General features: G+C 37.5%; 1 protein-coding gene across 3 annotated transcripts in view; it reads right to left on the bottom strand.

The window, feature by feature from the left end:
- MDM1 (Mdm1 nuclear protein) overlaps window positions 1-21,501 on the bottom strand; it is a 29,384-nt gene extending 7,883 nt beyond the window's left edge. Inside the window, exons 1-12 of one of the 3 annotated variants that reach the window (XM_081248307.1) lie at window positions 21,374-21,501; window positions 20,206-20,320; window positions 16,257-16,630; window positions 15,019-15,153; window positions 11,032-11,199; window positions 9,657-9,760; window positions 9,476-9,575; window positions 4,567-4,596; window positions 4,057-4,232; window positions 2,696-2,989; window positions 1,555-1,667; window positions 1,350-1,459 (exon numbers count right to left, since the gene is read on the bottom strand). In XM_081248307.1, the coding sequence (XP_081104433.1) occupies window positions 1,350-1,459; window positions 1,555-1,667; window positions 2,696-2,989; window positions 4,057-4,232; window positions 4,567-4,596; window positions 9,476-9,575; window positions 9,657-9,760; window positions 11,032-11,199; window positions 15,019-15,153; window positions 16,257-16,630; window positions 20,206-20,320; window positions 21,374-21,391 (1,737 nt within the window). In that variant the 5' untranslated portion in view covers window positions 21,392-21,501. Of the gene's footprint in view, window positions 1-1,349; window positions 1,460-1,554; window positions 1,668-2,695; window positions 2,990-4,056; window positions 4,233-4,566; window positions 4,597-9,475; window positions 9,576-9,656; window positions 9,761-11,031; window positions 11,200-15,018; window positions 15,154-16,256; window positions 16,631-20,205; window positions 20,321-21,373 lie in introns of those variants that run through there. The other 2 variants (XM_081248308.1, XM_081248309.1) reach the window with 2 other exon arrangements.
- Window positions 21,502-21,981: the final 480 nt, after the last annotated feature.

The raw sequence follows: 21,981 nt of genomic DNA, 5'->3' as shown, positions 1-21,981 counted from the left end.
ATCCTCCCCACAGAAGTTCCCCAAATTGCTGCTGCCCCACAACACTCCCACAATTCAAGGTATGTCATTAAAAGTTAACAATGAAAATATTTCTGGATAATATAATATAGTCTTCCTAATTCCTATGGTAAAAAAAAGAGATACAGAATGATATTAACCAAGGGCAACTGAATGACAGGGATAATTCATTGCCTTTAGTTACTAATTTTGAGTTTATCAATGTAATGTTCATTGATAAACATTGTTCATTGATAAGTCATAATGACTTACAGATTTAATGTTATGATAATAGTAGCTTCTGTAAGAAAAGAAAGGAAAAAAATGACTGTGTTCAGTGAGTTTAATGACTCCTCTGCCTACCAGCAACCAAGGGGTAAACAATGGAAAATAACCAAATCTAGCTCCTGGTACAGCTACTGCTATGATCCAAATGACCATCACCTCTTGCCTGGATATTGTAACTGACTAACCAGTTTCAAGCCCTTGCTCTTGCACCCCTACTGTCTATTCCCAATACAGTTGCCAGAGTGACCTTGGAAAAACCCAAGTCAAATCATATCACTCCTCTGCCCCTCTAAAGGCTTTCCATTTCATTCAGAATCAAATTCAAAGTCTTTGCCATGACCTATAAGGCCCTACACAATTTAGTTCCTCATTATGCCTCTGACCTCACTGCCCATCCTATTCTCCCTTTCTTGCCCTCAGCTCCACTCTGCCGGTTCCTCAAAGAATCAGGTACCTTCTCACCTGGAGGACTTTGCACTTGCTATTCTTTTTGCCTGGAATGCCTTCCTAGATATGAATACGGGTCAGTCCTTCACCTGCTTCAGATTCTGCTCAAATGTTACCCTCTCAGTGAGAACTTCCCTGGCCACTTCCTACTCACTTCCCCCGCTTTATTTTTCTCCTTAGTTCTTATCACTATCTAAAACACTATGTATTTTACCTAGTTATCCTGTTTATTGTCTCTCTCCTCCACTAGAATGTAAGTTCAGTGAGGGCCAGGATTTCTACCTGCTCCTTTCACTGCTACATCTCTAGTGTTAAATCAGCACCTGGAACATAGCTGGAACAAAACTGCCACAGAAGATGCTCAATCAATAGTATTGTTTTTCTTCTCTCTCTTCCTGTTGTCACTACTGACAAAAATTGAAAGTATAGCAGAAATACAGTGCCACTACCCAAAAAAACAATTCAATGCCTTTGCCTTCTGAAAGTAAGTTAAGAGCATCATCTCCATATATGATAGGCAGAATTTTCTAAAATCTGAACCTCTCATTCACTTATTGCATGTGACTAAAATAATCACTTCCTGAAGAGATGTTTTTCTCCAAAATATAAATATTTACCTTCCTAAAATCATTCTTCAAAGTTTCTAAGCCATCCTGAGAGGACATTCTTTTTCTCTGTTCTGCAACTGAAGGCTTCATTTTAGATGGAGACACTAAAACAGCACCACCTGGAAAAATGCAAAAGATGCTATATTTTGATTAAACTAAATTATCATGTAGAGAAAGCAGGTGAAATAAGAACTGCACAGTGTTTGCCTGTTACCAACAGCTGGAGTGGTAAGATCGTGATGAGTCCTCTGGATTCCACCAAGTTCTCTTAGCTTTGGAGTAGGAAGCCTGCCTCCTTTTCCTGAGGACACAGAAGACGACTCCGACCTACAAATTAAAACAATTATGAAGCATGTCCTCCAGAAAATATAATAAAAAATACTTTGCCATCATTATGCAATTAAACTATAAACCTATAAGAGAAGGCCATTTTGTTTCTGAAAAAAATAAACAAATCTACACACAGTTAAGAGTAACTGAGTATTGGAAAAGAGGTGAGATCACTGCAAGTCAGCAACACACCAGAGAATTCTTCCATTAAATCAGAACCTAAGTTCCATATTAGCTGCAAAACTCACAAATGAATGATAAGGGCGCTGGACTACGGACAAAAAAATACCATAACCAATGGTAGAGGACCACTCCCCAAAGCAATCTGCATATAAATCAATGGAAATTAGCTATTTGCAGAAATCACTTATTTTATTAAAAAAAATTTTTTAACATCTTTATTGGAGTATAATTGCTTTACAATGGTGTGTTAGTTTCTGCTTTATAACAAAGTGAATCCCCTATACATATACATATGTTCCCATATCTCTTCCCTCTTGCGTCTCCCTCCCTCCCACCCTCCCTATCCCACCCCTCTAGGCAGAAACAAAGCACCAAGCTGATCTCCCTGTGCTATGCAGCTGCTTCCCACTAGCTATCTATTTTACATTTGGTAGGAAATCACTTATTTTAATATTACAAAACATCTTTTCTTTCTTTTTGGTAGTATAACCATCTGATAGTAAAGAATATCAGTTATTTTCTTCAAGTCACAAAGTCATACTTCCAGAGATATCTAGCAAATCATAATTAGGAGGATATAAATGAAAATAACCCTAACTACTTTCTCCCCAAGTAGCTCAATGTTCAAGTGTTCAATTACCAAGTAGTGGTGACTCAAATACCTGAGTGAATCAAATTATATAAACCATAAAGAAATGCCTATTTCGTTACATTAAAGTAAAATCTTCTTATTAGTCATAAAACCAAAGTGTAAACCACTATAATTAATTAGTGACAAAACGAAATACATATTAACTGTGAACAATAATGCGTCTATATACTGATTAATTTAAAACGCTCACCCTTCTTTTATCTTGTCTGCTTTAGATTTTTCCTGTACTTCCAACTTCTCTAGCTCTCCCACATTAACCTGCTTGTCCCTTTCCTCCTCTTCCTCCTCCTCTCTTGGATGTTTCTGTGTGTCTTCAGTGGTGTTCTCTGCATCCCAAGCCAGACGCCTTCTAACAGGTATGGGAGCATCTGACACACCCAATTTCTCTGTGGTAGTTTTCTGGGGCTGTTCTTCCAAGATAGGTCTTTTTTCTTCCAGTTTTGTAGAAGGACATTTCTGCAAAGTCTTATGGCTTGTAGGATCTCTGCATAACAAAAATAAGTTTTATTTTAAATTGAGTAGTTTGAGGTTTCTAATTGATACTTATTTTAATAAGACCGTCATTGTCTTCCATGGTTCACAACTGTTTCCCACTGATACTGCCTTGCCCAGATAATGAAGAAAAAAATTGAATTAAGAGTTCATTTTACAATAGAAGTTAAAGTTACAATCTATTAAAATATTCCAAAATAAAGTATATTTATCTCCTTCTACTCCTCCCATCGCACATACATGCTTGCACCACTGCTGATAAAACTCACATGTATCTCTCGAGTGGCCTCTGCATACATGAACTAGGACCCCCTCACATGGTCTAACTTGTTCAGTTACTCAATTAGGGTTTGTGCACAAACTCATATGTACTTATGGATCAAATAAGCGGATTCAAATTTTATATTTTAGATATATTAATCTTTTCAAGTCATTGTTAAAGAACAGATTTTGTGATGAACTTTTAAAATCAGATGTCACATAATTAGAATTTATAGTTAATTTGGTATGTATGGCTGTATTAATACACTATAAAAACCAAAAACTATTTTATTTGCTACAAATCGATGTGCTATTCCTCTTAGAAACAGTTTAATTGTGTTCACTTTAAAACCCAAAATAGCAGAGAATTATTCCATAGAATCAGGGTGGAAGTTCCATATTAACCATAAAAATCCATTAATGAATGATAATGGAAATGTGCTAATAGATAATATTCTCTAAGTTTTTATTATTGTTACCTTTTTGTTTTACTTTTTAAAGTTTTTTATGTCTACTGTATAGTCATCCCTAGTCTACTCTTAATTGCTAAGAAGGAATGTTATAAAATCCAATCTTCCAGATTTAAATTATATATTATTTCTACCCAAGTGTGTAAAGCAAGTATGTATGGCTTTACTTTTCACAGAGAGTAAACTAAAAATAATGAAATGTAATAAGTGGCTGGTATATTTCCATTTGACTAGACAACCTTTGAGTCTTCATATCATTTTCCTATGTAATTCCATGATCTACATAAACTATAACATACTTTTCCACCATCCACAAATAACATCTCACCCAGCAAGATCTAGTGCTCTAATGTTGCTACTAATGGTTCCTTCTGAGCTCGTGGTCGAGGAGACATCCCAACAGCGGTTGTTTTCAGACAGAATCTGATTCAGATGGTCCCGAGAAAAATGAGTTCCCTGAACTCGTTTCCTATAAAACTCAGCCTTCTCTCGGAGTTCTTTAACCTATGCAGGAGAGTTGAGATATCATGTATCATTGTAAATGCTCCTTTGCAAATATCACCAAGTAGCATATCCAAGACATTGTACAAATACAGCCAGAGACCAAGGAGAAAGAAAGACAAAAGTAGCCACATACATTCATCAGACTATGTGCATTTTTAAGCAGAAATTAAAACAGTCAAGCTGATGCACAATGCAGTTATTTTACTTCAGGCCAGCAGGCAGGGAGAAATTTGCAGCAGCTAAGAAAAATATTGACACCTACTTCTTACTTCAACTGAAATTACACAAGTACTCTATGCATTATTACAGATTTAAAAACTCAAAAGCAACCAACCTCCGCATACCACATGGCATTTAGAGAACCCTAGGGGAGGAATACAGAAACATACTTAATGACAGGTTAATGCCATAATTGAATATTAATGGGAATCACTGAAATACCTTATTATTTTTCCTTCTAAATATATACCAAACTTGTCAATCATTTTTTTTTTTTAGTATTTTCAGTAGCATTTAATTCAGTAACCTAGATACTTTAACATTGCCTTGAAAATCAACCACATTCTTGCATGGGTGGAATGCTGTCGCGACAAGGTAACCTAATTACTATTTCCCCACCTCTGGAAGAGTACTGACATGTCAGAAACCCCTAGCCCCAGTCTTTACTTCTAGGCTTATATACACCTGCTGCTACTACTACTACTGCTACGACTACAGAAGCTCCACTGAGAGAGTCATGAGGCTTTCTCCTCCAAATTCCTCAACATTCCCTTGTAATCAGCAAAATCAGTATTAAATACATAATTTAAAAGAATATCCCACAAAATAATAACCGTAATATATTCGACAAAGCAACAGGATACCAAAAAAAAGTTCTGATGAACTATTAATATAAGGTGACTTGAATTCCCTAATATGCAAATAACATATTTTCACATGAAAAGGAGTCTTTTATACTCATTGAAACCCTTTCATTTTATACATCATACTGCCACCTTCTGGCTTCCCTGAATACAATTCCACAATGTAAAAAAAATTAAGTTGCAGCTTAAAATAGTTTTGAATAATCTGCTTAAAATAATTTATTCTCAAAAAACTGTACAATTTTTTCTATCATAAATACAAATATTAGCCTTAACAGGATACCTGGATACTGTCTGCTAAAATCGCTTTTCTCATATTATATAACAACCTAAATGGGAAAAGAATAGATACATGTGTATGTATAACTGAATCACTTTGCTGTACACCTGAAATTATCACAACGTTGTTAATCAACTATACTCCAATATAAAATAAAAAGTTAAAAAAATAAAAGCAAAAAAAAAAACCTGCTTTTCTCTCACTTAAAGGCAAAAAAGCAAATAATGAAAATTGGCATTGCAAAAGCAACTGGAGAAACATATCCTCAGCTCCTTAAGGAAATACTACTGATGCAGAGGGATGCAAGTGCTACATCTCTAGGGAATCAGACAAAGCAAAGGACAGCGCCTGCCAGGGCAAAAGAAAACACATAATCCCAACAGAGTCCTACTGCTCTAATGAACCAAACCTGAAACGTTCCTAAAAGATAATTCAAAATATTGTTTTCTTCACTGTTAAAAAAATTAAGCCATGTTCATTTATCATTTTTTTCAACTCTTATACTTTAAAGAAAATTACTAATAACGGTTTTTGCATTTAATAGGTATTGAGTCTGTTGAACTCTTAACCAGTGTATTCTGAATGCATGGGAACCTTGTAATAAAGTGTCTTGATATAATCCGGATTTTATTTCTAATAAGTACCCCCATGCTTCAAATGTGTCATGGTCACTCCATCATCTACATGATAAAATCTTCATGCCTTAGGATCACTTCCTCCCCCCTGGGTTCTCAAAGCCCTTGGTGCATATCCCCACTAGTACTTATTTCATTCTTCTGGAATTATTGCTTGTGTCATTCTTCCCCATTAACCTATGAACTCCTTGAGGTGAGGGAGAATGTAGGCTTTCAACACTGATTCCACAACCTGTCCTGAGTATGGACTAAGCACTAGGCCTGAGCTAGACGGCTGGTAGCAAAGATAAGCAAGAAAGTTCCTGCACTCAATGTGCTCACAATCTGGTAGAGCAGGCCAACCTCCTCCTATATGATAAATCATTATCATAATATTGGTACGATCTATGCCATAATAAACAAATGAGATATAAACTGAAGGAGTGGTTTCAAAAGGGGGTCCTACCAGCCCTGCACTGTGTGTAGGGGAGCTGCAGAGAAGGCTGCATTCTATCCATGCGGGAGGACCTCACTGATTGATGAATGAGAGGATGGATGAACATCCCCTCCATGTACACAGTGACCCAGTTTTATCTGACATCAACTTTTTTTAAAGAAGGGAGGGGAGATACAGAAATTCTGTAAAACTTTATTCAGTTCTATTTGTTACTGACATTCAAAACTCAATGTTTTAAATTGACTTTATCAGCAATCTTTGTTAATAATCTTAGTACTAACGCTATATTTTACAAATACATGATTTTAAACGTCTGTAGTCCTAAACTAAGATGAAAAAATAGGATGCTGATATTTCCACAGTAAGGTGTTCTACTAGAAAGAGAAAAAAAATCAATGGTGTGAACTCAGTATTAAAAACAATCCCTACAGCCAAAAAAAGGAGCCACTAAAAAGGATATGAATAAACCATGCCTAACTCAGTTAAAGCCAAACACACACACCCCTTTTCAGGTCAAGTAACACCATCAGGTTACATAATATTAAATGCTATAAGTAGAATGTCTTCCTTTCCGGATTTCTTTTCCCAAATTAAGAATTCAACTAAGTTGTTTAAAATTTATATGTGAAAAATTCAAACTCAGAAAACTGGGGAATAAAATACTCCTTTTTCCCAAAATCATCCCCTGAAAATGAAGAGTCATCTTATACCTAAAAGTCCTTACAATGTCTGTCAAATTACAGAATGTCTCAATGTGGCACTTCATCTTGAAACAAAGTCCTATTTCTGGAAGACACATTAGAAAAAAATTATCTCAACCAATGCAGTTGGGAGGATTAGAAGACTACCTAACAATCAGGAAAAAAAGACATTTAACACAGATCCAGTAGTTATTCTGAGGATTGGACTTAACAGTTGCAGTTGCTGATTATCATTAAAAAACAGCCTTCAAGCGAGCATTTTAAAGAGGAATAGAGCTACTGGCTATAGTATAGAGATAACAAATATACAACCACTGGACAAATAAAACCAACTACCCTAATGTTATGTGAATAGGAACTTGGGACACAGGATAAAATATCTAGTGACTAGACTATAAATAGATTTAAAAAGTACAATATCTCAAAGAAGAAAGAAGGAAATGAAGATGATACATGGACTAGAAAACTGTAACATGATTCAAAGTGCATTAATATTCTAATGATAAAAATGTCGCTGATGTCCAAATGCATTTGACGATTGTGAATAATATTCCATGAAATGTTAGGAGTAGGAAAATGAGGGAGTACTTTATATGTAGGTACCTCAAAATCAGCCACATACAGTAAGTATCTTCCAGGGAAAAAAATGTAAGATATAAGAAAATATGGACCATATTAAATGTCTATGACCTGATCGACTAAAACTATTATCACTATCAGTGATCGCTAACCTCACAACTAAAAATTCTAATTCTTTTCTAACTCCAATTTGTTTTTTTGAATGATTTTGACCATGAAGTTAAGGCAAACTATTCTACTAATTTAAACATTTTCAATCACCAATAGCAATTAATAAAACAAACCTTCAGAAAAGTCACATTACCAAGATATTATAATAGGAAATCTTAAAGACCGATCTTAAATTAACAACAAAAACAAAAATGTTCTCTTCCACAAGGGCAGGACAAGGACTGTCACATTATCACGACTCCAGACATAACAGTCCTCTGAGTCCATTAAATGTTTAGATCTGAGGCCTAAATACCAACTCATCTTAGTTCAAAGAAGTCTCAGACTAAGGGATAATCTTTCCAAAACAAGGAGCTTCTCATGAACCCAACCTAGTGAAGTACCCGAACACGACAGGGCAGTGGCTGACACCTATCAACTGGCCACACACGCCCTCTATGGCCACACTCTGTTCCTGCCTTTGCTGGGGTTTTCCCTCATTCCCCATCAGACTCCTCAGGCACAGAGATCCTCACGGAGGTCTGGCATGGTCAGAAACTGCTCAAGAATTCAAAACTGACTCAATTCCTTTCTTCTGTCATGGCTGCTTTCAATGCTCTCGTTTTTAACTTGATTTCACCAGGGTGAGTATAGGAATTTTGCCCCCAGTAATATTTGGTTGGCCGAAAAGTTTGTTCGGGGTTTTCTGTAACACTGTATGGAAAAACCTGAACGAACTTTTTGGCCAACCCAATATCGTCACCAGGACATAGGTCTGGGAGCTGCCAGAGCCAAGAGCCAGAAGCTCAGAGTGTCAGAAGCTGATTACACACAATTGTTAGCCATGGTTTAAAGTATGGAGCTAAATAAGATTCATTCCCCATCCAAATTATCCCTCTCTTTATAATGTCTAATCCAAAATGTTCTCATTTAGCTTATTCACACAGAAAGGGGAGCAAACCATCAAGATGTAGTTTAAAGATGCTAACTACACAATAACCAAAAAAGTTCTACCATTTATCCTTTGGCTATAAGAAGCTAGTACTAAACTAGCACTCACCAATTCTAGAATTACCCTTTTCTTCCAACCTTTCTTTAGGATCCTCAGAATTTCTCCCATATGTCAGGTATCCCAACACTAGAACTCAAACCTCTATCAACACAGGCCACTCCTTCCTTGTGCTTGCAGACTGCACTATTAGTACACGCTAACAGGGCACATCAGTTAGATAAACTAATCTTGAAAAATTAATCAATCTTGAATTGAGAGAGTAGAGGTCTGAAGGTTATAAAATAATCAAATCTATAATGCTACAATTCTATAAACTGACTTCATTAACATAAATATTTGATTTTAAAAACATTTTTAACTTTAAAGACCTTATAATAATACTAATCTCTAAGCTAGTATTTAAAAAAAAAGTAAACACACTGATAAACTGTATCCTCATACATACAATTTAAGTTCCTGATACTTTTAGTGCTATTACCGCATCATACATTTTCATACTGTCGTCTCTATTACTAGGTGAAACTATTGTGAAATTAAACTGATATAGTGCCAAAGAACATGTGGGCTTCCTGAGCTTATATACTCACCTGATTTGGTATGTTTTCCTTCACACGTGTCCAAGTCCCAGCTTTATATAAATATTGGGCTGGGCTCAGAAATTTTGCTCTATATTCAGAATTCACCTTCCTAACAGAAATGAAATGAGAGTAAATATTTCACCATGTTGATCATCTAAATACCATGATATTTTTCTTACAAAATACATACCCAAGCCTTTGATGTCTCCAAGGAGTAAGTTTCTTTTTAGGCTGGTTTGAGTCTTTTGATTCCATCTCTGCTTCTAATTTTAAAGGATCATCTGTTTTATTATACTAAAATGAAAATAATTTAAACTTTTTATGCTCAATTTATGTTATAAATTAAAGTGAAAACACAGGTGTTATAATATAGTATAGCTGGATACTGAATTACAATTCTGTTTTTCAAAGTAAGCTTTAACTACTAAAGATAACATAGAAATCATAAAAAATCAACAAGCAAGTTTTGAAACTAGTATATCTGGTTAGTTTCTTGAAGTATATAGCTCAGGATATGGTTTCATTTCCTAACAATAAAAATTTTAGATATTTGGCTAGCAAAAAATTTTAATTAACAAACATCTAAATAAATAAACTTTATGTTAATGACCTATTGAACACTGGTCTTACATCTTCCCTTGATATTCTAAGTTTACATTTAATTGTTACTCATTGGGACCTTCCATTTAATTACTGTTAAGTTAGCACACAGCTTTACTGAATAACTTAACAATTCTTTTTTTTTCAAGATCATAGGTCCAAAAAGTATATATATTATTAAACATATACATCATATATAATATATATGTATGACTTATATATACATATATAATTTTTATATATGTATATTTATATATATATAAATTATTTTACTTTTAGTCATATAATTTTTATTCTTAGAACCCATAACATTTCAGGTATGACATTCCAGGAGATCAAAAAATAGGATTTACCCCTGATTTACTTACAATTTACAATAATTTTAACCTGATGCTGTAACTCAAACAGCTGTAATTTCACACAGAGAAGTAGGTGTTTGTATATACCAAGGTAAATCGTGTGAATTATACTGGCTATAATTTGGCATACTAAAGCTATGGTTTAAAATACATGTGTGTATGTGTGTTTCTATCTGATTTCCACTATTTAATTTAAAGTATGTGTTTCTATCACCACTGTAACCCCTGGAGCTCACATTACTATAAGGACAATCATTTGATATTAGACATAGCAGACTTACCTGCTGTATTGCTAAGCATTTGCTGCACTGTATTACACTTAATTATTTAGATCTGTCTCCCCACTGACCCAAGAACTGCTTAGGGCTTAGTGTAGTTATCATTGTATTCTCAGTACCTACCTGGTGCCTGGTTTCTACCAGGTGCTAGATGAACATTTGACATTTAGTGAATAAATAAACAAATTAGTGAACTAGCTAAAAACAAAATCTCAAATGGTGATAAGTAAAAGAAAATTTGTAAAGTTCCAAATGGGGGTAAGTAAAAGAAAATGTGGAGAGTTTCAAATCATGAGGATTTTATTTTGTTTAAAGAACTGACAAATACCTTCTTTTCAGGAGATATTGTTTCAAAATTTCCGTTCTCCTTTAAATGATTTCTTCGCTTTGGTTCTTTCACTGGAGATAAACCCTTAAAATTTCTTTTGTATTCAGTTTCATGGGTGACTGAGTTACCTTTGAATTGTGGAACAAATTTGCTTTTATTGTGGAAAACCTTAAAAAAGAATTACTTTAGTTTAGTTTTTTGTTAAGTATACAGAACTTCTTCAATTGCTTAAAAAATTTCACATATAAAGTTGAATCATAGGATACAAAAAAGGGAAAATTATATATGACTGTAATTCCATTTCACATGTCTAATTAACATCCATTGCAACAAAAGCAAAAACAGACAAATGGGATTGCATCAAACTAAAAAAACTTCTGTACAGAAAACAATCAACAGAGTGAAGAGACAACATATTGAGTGGGAGAAAATATCTGCATTCATCTCATAAGGGGTCAATATTTAAAATACTTAAGGAACTCAACTCAATAGCAAGAAAACAACCCAACTAAAAAATGGGCAAAGAGGCATAAAAATAGACATATAGATCAATGGAACAGAATAAGGAATTCAGAAATAAGCTCACGTGTACATGGCCAATTAACTTATGACAAAGGAGCCAAGAACATACAATGGCGAAAGGGTCTCTTCAATAAATGGTGTTGAGAAAATTGGACAGCTGCACACAAAAGAATGAAAATGGACCACTGTCTTATGCCATACATAAAAATTAACTCAAAATGGATTCAAGACTTGAACGTAAGCCCTGAAACTATAAAACTTCTAGAAGGAAACATAGGCTAAGCTCCTTGACATGGGTCTTGATGACGGTTTTTTGGATTTGATACCAAAAACAAAGGCAACCAAAGCAAAAATAAACAAGTGGGACTACATCAAACCAAGACACAATATTTGCAAATCATATATTTGATAAAGAGTTAATATTCAAAATAATAAAGAACTCATAAAACTCAATAGAAAATAAAAAAGCAATCTGATTAAAAATGGGCAAAGGAACTTTTTTCCAAAGAAGACATACAAATGGCCAACGGGTACACGAACAGGTGCTCAACATCACTAATTGTCAAGGAATAAACCAACATCAGTGAGATTTCACCTCACATGTTAGAATGGCTATTATCAAAAATACAAATGGTAACAAGTGTTGGCAAGGATGCAGAGAAAAGGGAACCCCTGTCCACTGTTGGTGGGAATGTAAATTGATATGGCCATTATGGAAAGCAGTATAGAGGGTCCTCAAAAAATTTAAAATAGATCCAGCAACCCCACTTCTAGGTATATATCCAAGGGAAATGAAATCAGTATCCCAAAAGATATCTACACTCCCATGTTCATTATAGCATTATTCACAGTAGCCAAGATATGGAATCAGTCTAAGTGTCCATGGACAGATGAATGGATAAAGAAAATGTATTATTATTCAGCCTTAAAAAAAGAAATCCTCTCACCTACAACAACATGGATGAGCCTGGAGAACATATGCTAAGTGAAATGAGCCAGGCACAGAAAGACAAATACTGCATTATATGATACCACTTATATGTGGAATCTAAAGGAACTCATAGAAGCAGCGAATAGAATGGTGGTTGCCAGGGACCAGGCGGTGGGAGAAATGGGGAGATGTTGGTCAAAGGGTACAAAGTTTCAATTATGCAGGATAAATAAGTTATGGAGATCTGCAGTACAGCATGAATATAGTTAACAATACTGTACTATGTACTTAAAATTTGCTAAAAGGATAGATCTTAAGTGTTCTCAACACACACACACAAAAATGGTAACTATGTGAGGTGATAGATGTGTTAATTAGCCTGATTGTGGTGATCAGTTCAGAATGAATACATACGTCAAAACTTCACATCGTACATCATAAATATATAACTTTTGTCAATTAGACCTCAGTAAAGCTGGAGAGAAAATCCAAAGGTCAACTTTCTCTACTCATTACTATGTTTTGAATAATAGTTATTGTAATCAAATAATGCTTAAGCCAAAAGAAATAATGAACCATATCTTTTCTCCCCCAAGTTCCCTACCCCCCCTATTAGTTTGGTAATGAGAACAGTAAAATAGGCAGATTTCAATAATATGAAAATACACTTTAGCTTTACAAAGCAACTCTGTTGTCAGCTCTGCAGGGTTTTTTTCCTCCTTGACATGAAGTTTTTTTCCTCCTACAACAATAAAAAAGTCTTAACGTTTTGAATATCTGACATATGCATTTGCTCAGGTTTTTTCCTTTGCTTATTTTTAGCTTAAAGCAAGGAAAAAAACAGGTAATTATCATGTTTCTATTTTTAAATGTTTTCTTTTATCCTTAATATTTCATAATATGGTTTCCATTTCATGGTATATTACCACTGATTACAAAGAAAGCAAATAGAAAAGATATGGAGTTCAAATAAGGTATATTATTGCTTCACAACGCTGAATAATACACCTTCATACAGATCACAACCAAACAGTATATCTTTTTAAGTACAGTATAACCTCAAGGACTCTTCCACCAAAAATTGTTCTGACTCTTTTACATATTAATATAAGACATCCTTTCAGAAAACAGGTGTCTGATAAAACAGAACGGAACAGCTCCTTTAGAGGTTCCCTATCAACAAGCTTTGAAAGTTTCTGTCACAGAGCTCTTCAATCCACAGACCCGAAAACTGATATGCTTTCAACTAACAAAGAGCATTTGCTTCCAAAAAAAATTCTCTGAAACCCTCACTAATGAAAGCAATAAAGCTAGTAGTGAAGGTATGGCTAGTGATTTATTTTATATTATACTTCTGATACTATCAAAAGAACATTACTACACAATGCTTTCACTGAAGTATGCAGAAGTTGTCAATAGGGCTTTGATTTGAATCACCTCTACCTTAAAGGTAATATATTTTACAAAAATTGAAGTCACAATTTTTAGGCTGTAAGTAATTTTGTAGGTACACTTTCTATCCAACAACACTTGTGAGCCAGCAAAAGAAGTACTGATTCTATTCACTAGGTTTATAAAGGGTGTGTATTGATTTATGTTATTTTATGTGTCCCTAAAACGTTATATAAATTTCAGTTTTTTAAAAACTGAATAACAAGTAAGTAAGCCTAAAGCTGCTACAATTTGTAGGATAACACTGGTACTATCTTAGTGTAAGATGACATGTTATTGTCTTGCTGAATCTAATTATCCTCTCGGTCCTTATGGGTGTATAAAGTATACAGGTGAGTGAGAAAGAAAAGACTAAGCTGTCATGAGCCTCTGGGGATATTCTAAATGGAAATATTTCCTACCTAAGCTTAGGAGTATGGTTAAGAACATAAATGAGCTAAGAACTGTCTGGAGAATTATAGTAGTAAAACAACAGAGTATGTATTAGTAATGGTAGTCTAATACTAAAATTGTGTGAGGATACAATGAAACCTAATATCACATTTAGTTACCATTATAGCTTTTGAATTTATAAATATAGTTAAACTGACAATTCCTATCACTGCTCATTTGATATAAGGACAAAATTATATATCTTGCATCACTTTCAACCTATTTTGTACTTATTAAAATAAATATCCAACGCAGTTACACCTTTCTTAGAAGACAGAAAACATGCAATATATTAGTCAACAAAATTCAACATTTCAGAATAAAATCAATTTAACAATTTTTTAATAAATACAAAAAATTCACAGCATGCAAAAACTTACCAGTCCTCAAGTTTTCATTACCCTGTCTCATATTTAGTCTATGTGATGGATCTGGCAACAATGATCATCAGTAGCCTAGGACAGTATAATATTACTACTATAAATCAGAAGTAATAGGATGATTTTAGCAAAACTCTCATTTTCACGTTTCTAGAACCTACCTTCAGGCCTTCTTAAGTATCTAATTTCTTTCAGTTCTTAGTTCTATGTAAATCTGCAACACTAGATTAGATGATATTCCTCAAAAATGTATTGCATCCATTAAACTACCTGATTGGCTGCAAAAGCTGAAGCAGTTTCTTTAGGGGTCTTCCAAACAAACTGCCTTTGATATTCAGAATTTCTCAAGACATTATGTGAAGGAACAACAGTCAGTCCAGCTTTTTTCTGTAGAAGTCTATCCAACTGTTAGGGGAAAAAAAAAATCCCACTCAAAGTTATTAAAAATTTCTATTCAAACTTTTTTTTTTTAACTGTGGTAAAAAACGTAGAACATAAAAATCTACCCTTAACAAATTTTTAAGTGTACAGTAAGGTATCATTAACTATATGCACATCGTCATACAGAAACCTTTCTTCAATTCTTAATCTTCCTTTAAATTGTCAAACTCTTTAAAATTCCCTTAATACCATCAAGGAATTATTGTGCATCCCAGCAAAAGATAACATTTCTCTCATCACTTCTAGGCCTTTTGGCTAAGACCAAGTGTAGATAACATTTCTCAGTCCCTTCCTATCAATTATGCATAATTGAATATATTACTAAGAAACAACAGCACATCACCTCGTCCACAGCTTGCTTTGGGGACACCCTTTCCCCTGCCCACCAGACTTACATGTCACCTTCCTTGATTCCCATGCCCCCTGGTTTTCCAACACTTCTAAATGCCTCTCCGTGGTTCCAGTCAGCGGTGGACATGAGATGGGGAGGAAGCAGTAGAGTAGAGAAAAATGGGGAAGCAGTGAGGCATCTGCACGGGTCCCTGCAGCCTCTGCTTATGTGCTCGCAGGGACCTGCCGCAGGCCAGCTGGGACATAAGAGAGCAGAACTGCAAGATCTTTTAAGATCTAGCCAGACCTCTCCTTTCTTTTGCATTTTGTCAATTGAGACTCTGTTTTTTCTGCTAGTACACAATAAGAAATTGAAAAGGGCCTAGGTATAAGTCAGCTCACCAACCCTGCCAGAGGTAATGGCCTACTCCCTTTCTCTGTCTCAACTTGATCTGTCCCTTAGGACTCAGGTGCTGATATATGATAAATAAAATCCAGAGGCAGGCTGTGCACCCAACGAAAGGATATCTTAGTAAAACCAGTACAAAATGGCAACTATTAAGAAGAGAACTAAGTCATAATAACTAAAGTCAACAGCCTCTTATCAACTCTTCTACAGACACTGGACAAAACAAATAATGGAAAAATTTAAGCACAAAATGTAATATTACTGAAATGATGGTGAAATTTACAAAGAATTCTATGCTTCTGAAAGGAAATACAGTGAATATACCTACCCCACCATCTATGTTTTCTGAAAGAAGCTTGGTAGAATGTTCCAGCTCCACATTTTCATTAACTGGTACATGATTTGCTACTATATCCTCCTTATTTTCCACAATATCTGAAGCCCCTTCAGCTCTGGAGTCTGCAGAGTGAGATCTGGTTCTCTTGGGAACCCTGGAGGCATCTAGTGCAAGAACCCTTTCTTGGTTAACATCTTCTTTTTGTTCTGCTTCTTGTGGTTCTGGTGTTCTGGGGGCTTCGGGTTCTGGTGATACAACCACAGCGTTCTCTGAGGTAGCTCCATTCCACTCAAGAGATTTTGAAATCTGTGGGTCATGGTGAGGGACTCTTCTTTTGGAAATAAAACTTGGCTCTTTTGTGATTCCTACAAAATATAACATACAAAAATAGCAGATACCAAAGCATCAAGCTACAAAGACAACTTGAAATCACATGTATGAGAGGAGAAATGGAATTTAAAATTCAGTTGAGATACACAATATCCTTCCAGTTACAGGATTTTAAAAAGTACAGTTTTTCAACACAATATCTTTAATTTTGCTTTAAAGAAATATTAAAAGTTTGACCATAATTTTTAAATTGGGGTCACAATGTTCGAGTTATCCTAACACAAGTTGCTAGAATTGCAACGTGATGAACCTGGCAAGCCAGGTGGAATGTGTTGCCTCCGTTTCTAATTACTTTCCTGTGCTACTTTACAGAACAATGGGCCCTGGTGCTGTCAAAATTTGGAACTTTTCACAAAGCTTCTCTTATGCACAGCAGACCAAGATGAGAAGGGGTGAGATGTCATTATGCTGGATCTTAGTTCTACATTTGCCTTGAGTTCCTGAGAAGTAAAGAGAATGAACCCTTTTGACAAGAGCTAAGATACTATTTCTCTATATTTCTGTCTGGCAAGCAAATGTCCAAAACACTTAACCTTCTACCCAGGTAAGAGGAGCTCTGTGGAATGACAGTCACTGAGATACTGCCCTAGTTTGGAGCCATTCTTTAAAAAGAAAGAAGACACTGCAGGGTGGGGTAGAGAAGAAAGATTAAGACTGGAAGAGAAGGGAAGGTAGACAGACAACCTGGCATTGGGTAAAACCAGAGCCCTTTAGCCTCTATCATGGATGTTCTGACCATCAAACCCAGGGTCCCCACCCTTACAAGTCTCCCCTAGACCGTGGTCTTCAAACTGGGTACATATATATCTGGAGGCACAGAAAGACATTCTGTGGGGGGCGGGAGCAGAAATGGGCAGCTTAAGGGACTCACTTTCCAGATCCTAACTTCCATATGTGCTACTTCCTGACAGCCTAAGGGCTGCATCTGCCACCTGTAGTTTCCTTTCTCACCACTCCCTTCATAATCACCCTCTTCCCACTTCATACAAGAAAGACACGCCTCTCAACCACCCTATGGAATAAAAAAATTGTCATAGGTGGGGAGGACAAACAAAGGAACAATTCAAGAAAGCACAACAAAGAGTATTTGACAGCAAAGCAACAAAGGCAGAGATTAGAAATAACAAAAGAACAGTGCCTTATTTTATCCAGCACAACACCTTTTCCATCTACCTATCTTAGAATTAAAATTCAGGTGTAAGACAGTCATTATGTGAAATGCATATATGCATATTAACGCATTTATGTGGACCAAAAAATAAAGTCAGACTTTTTTCTCACAGAAAATAATTCTAATTTACATGATTTGTTTTCTAGTGAGGACTGACTTTACCAATTAAATGATGAACATTTACCATAAGCTGAGCTCAATTGCTAGCTCCAAAATTTTAACAAAAGACATGTAAAACATATACACAATATTCAATATGCTAGAAATCATATCCTTTGAAACTATTCATTACACTTTTGATAAAAAAGAAATTAAATATCAACTTTAAAATGTGACGAGAGATAAGACTTCCTAAATTCTTTTAGCGGGTATGAAAGCACAAAAGCTTGAAGACCACTGCCCTAGACTTCTCTCTTTAACACAGAGCAGGGCTGGTGGAAGAAGAGCAAAATGAAAAGGGAAGATTCTCAAGTGGTCCACCCTTGTCTCCTAGCACCGTGGAAAATACACTATGAGGAAAAATAAGCACAGAACGCCCAGCCAGCCTTCAGTAACACCGCTGCTGTTGTTTCCTGGCCCCCACCTCCCTTTCTGAGCCACCTGGGGTTCTCACTGTGCCCCTCCCCCTTACCTCCCTGTTAACAGGCCTCCCCCAGACCATTCCTTCCTCACAAGGTACCGTACTCCACAGTGGCTCTGCCCCCGCGGTCTCATTTCATCACCCCTACCCTCACATGTAGCTGATCTAAGCTAAAATGTTACATGGGGGCAACTATGTGGTTAACCAATGCCCCCTGTCATAATATCCCTCAAGGCCCTCAGTGGACTAGCTACGTTTTGAGAGATTTATGTTGGAATTCTTAATCTAATGGAGCCTCGAATCTGTGGAATTTCTGGTCATTCGGAGAGGATTATGAGCACCACCCTGCCCAAGATGCAGTGACACCCAGTCTTTGAAGCCAGGCTCTGGGAAAAGGATCCTGACAATTCAGAGGAATCCTAAAAGAACCACCCATTCTCGTCCACTCTTCCCTTTGTTCTCCAAACCTAATCCTGGAAACACTCTCACCTTACTAATTTCCCAGGCTTGCCACCCCACGTGTAAGTCTTTCTTCTCCTGGCTTCAAACATCTAAGGTTGGAGGAACTTATATACTACACATCTGGCACTCTCACACATGTCACAGGTTGGGCACCAAGCACTCATCTGTATATATGCACCTAGCCCTTAACAGGAACATCTCATTTCATCCCTCCTAGGAATCCTGTGCAGTGGGCTTCCCAAGTCCCACTTGGTGAAACAGGCCCAATTTGCCCGAAGTCACACAGCAAATGTGGATTCAAACCCAGGTTTATTCGTTCATTCAAAAATGAAGTTTAATAAACTCCAGAGTATGCCAAGGCCCTGTGTCATGTACTAGGCAGGAACAAGGTGGTGAAGACAGACAGACAAAGCCCTGCTCTCAGAGATCTTACGTTCTAGTGAGGGAGAATTAAGCAAGCAGGTTGAATGGAATCAGTCTGTCTCTTTCCCCCTCTACCACACGCTGGGAAACCTTGGCCGAGGGTTCTAACTTCCCTGAGATACAGGGAGGAAGCATGTGTGATGACAAGAACATGGCCTCTGAACTCACAGGCTTTGAACAACACAGACTTGATTTCAAATCATGGTTCTGTCACTTATGAGCTGTGAACCTTGCGCAAACTGCTTCATCTATCTAAGCTTCCATTCCTCAAGATCTTGGGAGTACCCCTCCCCACGCTTGTCCACTCTCAGCTTTCATGTCTCAGCTCCAATATCACTTCAAATAAGCCTTTCCTGACCACTGATTCTAAAGTGTATTCCCTCCAACCCACCCCTCCTTCCAGTTATCTATCACGCCAGCCTACAATTTTATATAACAACCTGAAATCCCCTGGTTTATTTATTGAGTTACTTGTTTACTGTTTTCCCCACAGTTAAGGGTCTTTGGTTCAAAGTTGTATCCCTAGAAGAGGAGAATAGTCATGGCTTACAGTAAACCCTCAATAAATATTTGTTAAACAAACGAGTAAGTCAACCAGGCCAAATGAACAATGCTTCACAAATTTTTGTGTGTGTGTGTGGTACGTGGGCCTCTCACTGTTGTGGCCTCTCCCGTTGCGGAGCACAGGCTCCGGACGCGCAGGTTCAGCGGCCATGGCTCACGGGCCCAGCCGCTCCGCAGCACGTGGGATCTTCCCGGACCGGGGCACGAAGCCGTGTCCCCTGCATTGGCAGGCAGACCCCCAACCACTGCGCCACCAGGGAAGCCCACTTCACAAATTTTTAATAAATCATTTTGCAAACTTAACCCCAAGGTTTATTCAACTTATAATGACTACTAGCTGTTCAACTTACCTAATTGATCTGATCTAAGTCCAGCCCATGGGTACCTTCTCCCCACTGAGGAATTACAGGACTCTGACAAATATGACTTTTTCCACAGAAAGTTTCTCTGGTATTCACTCAACCCCTGTAATGCAAAGTACAATTTGAGTAAAATGTAATTAATGAAAGTTGTTTTAAAGTAGACATCAGTAAAAATCATTTCTGAACCTCTAAAAAGAGTTGAAAGACTTAAGACTGATAATTAAACATAGAAGAGGTCCTTAATAATAGCTCCCAACATTGACCCAGCCCTGTGTTAACAGTTCATAGTGTTATATCCTTTAATCCTCACAACCACTTGAGACAGATGTTACAAGGATTCTGAGGCTCAGAGTGGCTACCCTTTTGCTGGTTGTCTGATTCCAAAGCCTGAGGTCTTGTCTGATAATGGGTGGCAATCTAAATCCTCATCACTATAATTATACTAACTAACGAAGTTCTCACCGAGTACACAGTATAATATAGTATACCTAATCCCTTTTGAAGTTTTGTAAAGTCAACCAAGAAAAGACAAATTCCCTCCCATTCTGGATGCAAACCCTCAAGATAAAAGAAGACAGTCAGGGCTTGTGGAACACTGTGGTCAACTGTTATGTTGAAGGGTGCTTGACCATGACAACTACCAGTTACCTGGAACTATTAACAAACCTTAAACAAATGCACAATTATGAAGAATGTATATTTCTTATACCCTGTCTTTACCTTGTCAGGGTCCCATTTCTTTTATGCCTTTAAAAGACATAACACACTTTAAAGTTTTAAAGGGAAGGGGTGTTAAAAGCTAAGCTGTGATGTGGTCCACAGTTGTCCCAATCTGAAGCCGCCGTAGTTCCCATTATAAAGTGCCCTCCGTCTACAAGCCTCTGAGCTCTCCCCACCCCCACCCACCCAAATAAATCCACCTCAAACCATCTAAATATTCCACTCGGCAACTCGGAAGTAAGTGTGAGCGGAGAGGGGGCTAGGTAAGAGGACAAGAGCAGCATCCTCTAGGATGGTGACAGGCAGGATCGGGAGCTGACAGGCTCAGCAGGGCCGAGGGGCGCGGCCCAGAAAGCCAGTGAGGCTCCGGCGCCCTGCACCCGCCCTGTCCCAGCTCCCCCCATCAGGCTTCGGCCCCCGGGGACCCCGGCCTCACCTTGAAGCGCACCGGCATGTCGCCCGGCGCTGGAGCCCCAGCCACTCCGACAGTTAACGGGACAAAAAGCCCGGAGGGGGCGGGGCGACAACAGGAGGTTCCCTAGCAAAAGCCTCGGCCCGGCGTCCCCGACTACGCGCCGGCGCACTGCGCGCTTACCTCCTTGAGCCGTGTCGCTCTGCCTCGCTCTGCCTTTCCCCGCCCATTCTGAAGACTAAAAACCAGTAGAGACTCGGAGAGCTCCGCACCGTCCTTAAGATTCGACCAATCAGTGCTGGAAAGGAGAACGCCCGCCTCCCCAGCCAAATCCCGGGGATTGATAGAGATGGCGGGCGGAAGGCCAGCCAATGAGGCTCCCGGGCCCGGAGTGGGCGGGGCCCCGCGGGAGCTTCGTCCTGAGGAGAGTTCGACGGCGTCTGCTTTGTCGCGTCCTGTGCAACAATGGGTCTGCTTGCCGCTGTGATTCGTGAGTCGCCGCCTCGCTGGACCCAGGTTCTTGACGTCATAAAACAGGAAGGTGTGTTTTTAGTTCCAACATGTATGACAGAACGGAATGTTTCTTTGTATGAAATGAAAACATTCAAGTCTGTTCTTTAGAATATCAATTC

The sequence above is a fragment of the Mesoplodon bidens genome (assembly GCF_964165515.1).
Source record: "Mesoplodon bidens genome assembly, chromosome: 11".
Lineage (NCBI taxonomy): Eukaryota > Metazoa > Chordata > Mammalia > Artiodactyla > Ziphiidae > Mesoplodon > Mesoplodon bidens.
This window is presented reverse-complemented; position numbering and strand designations above follow the sequence as displayed.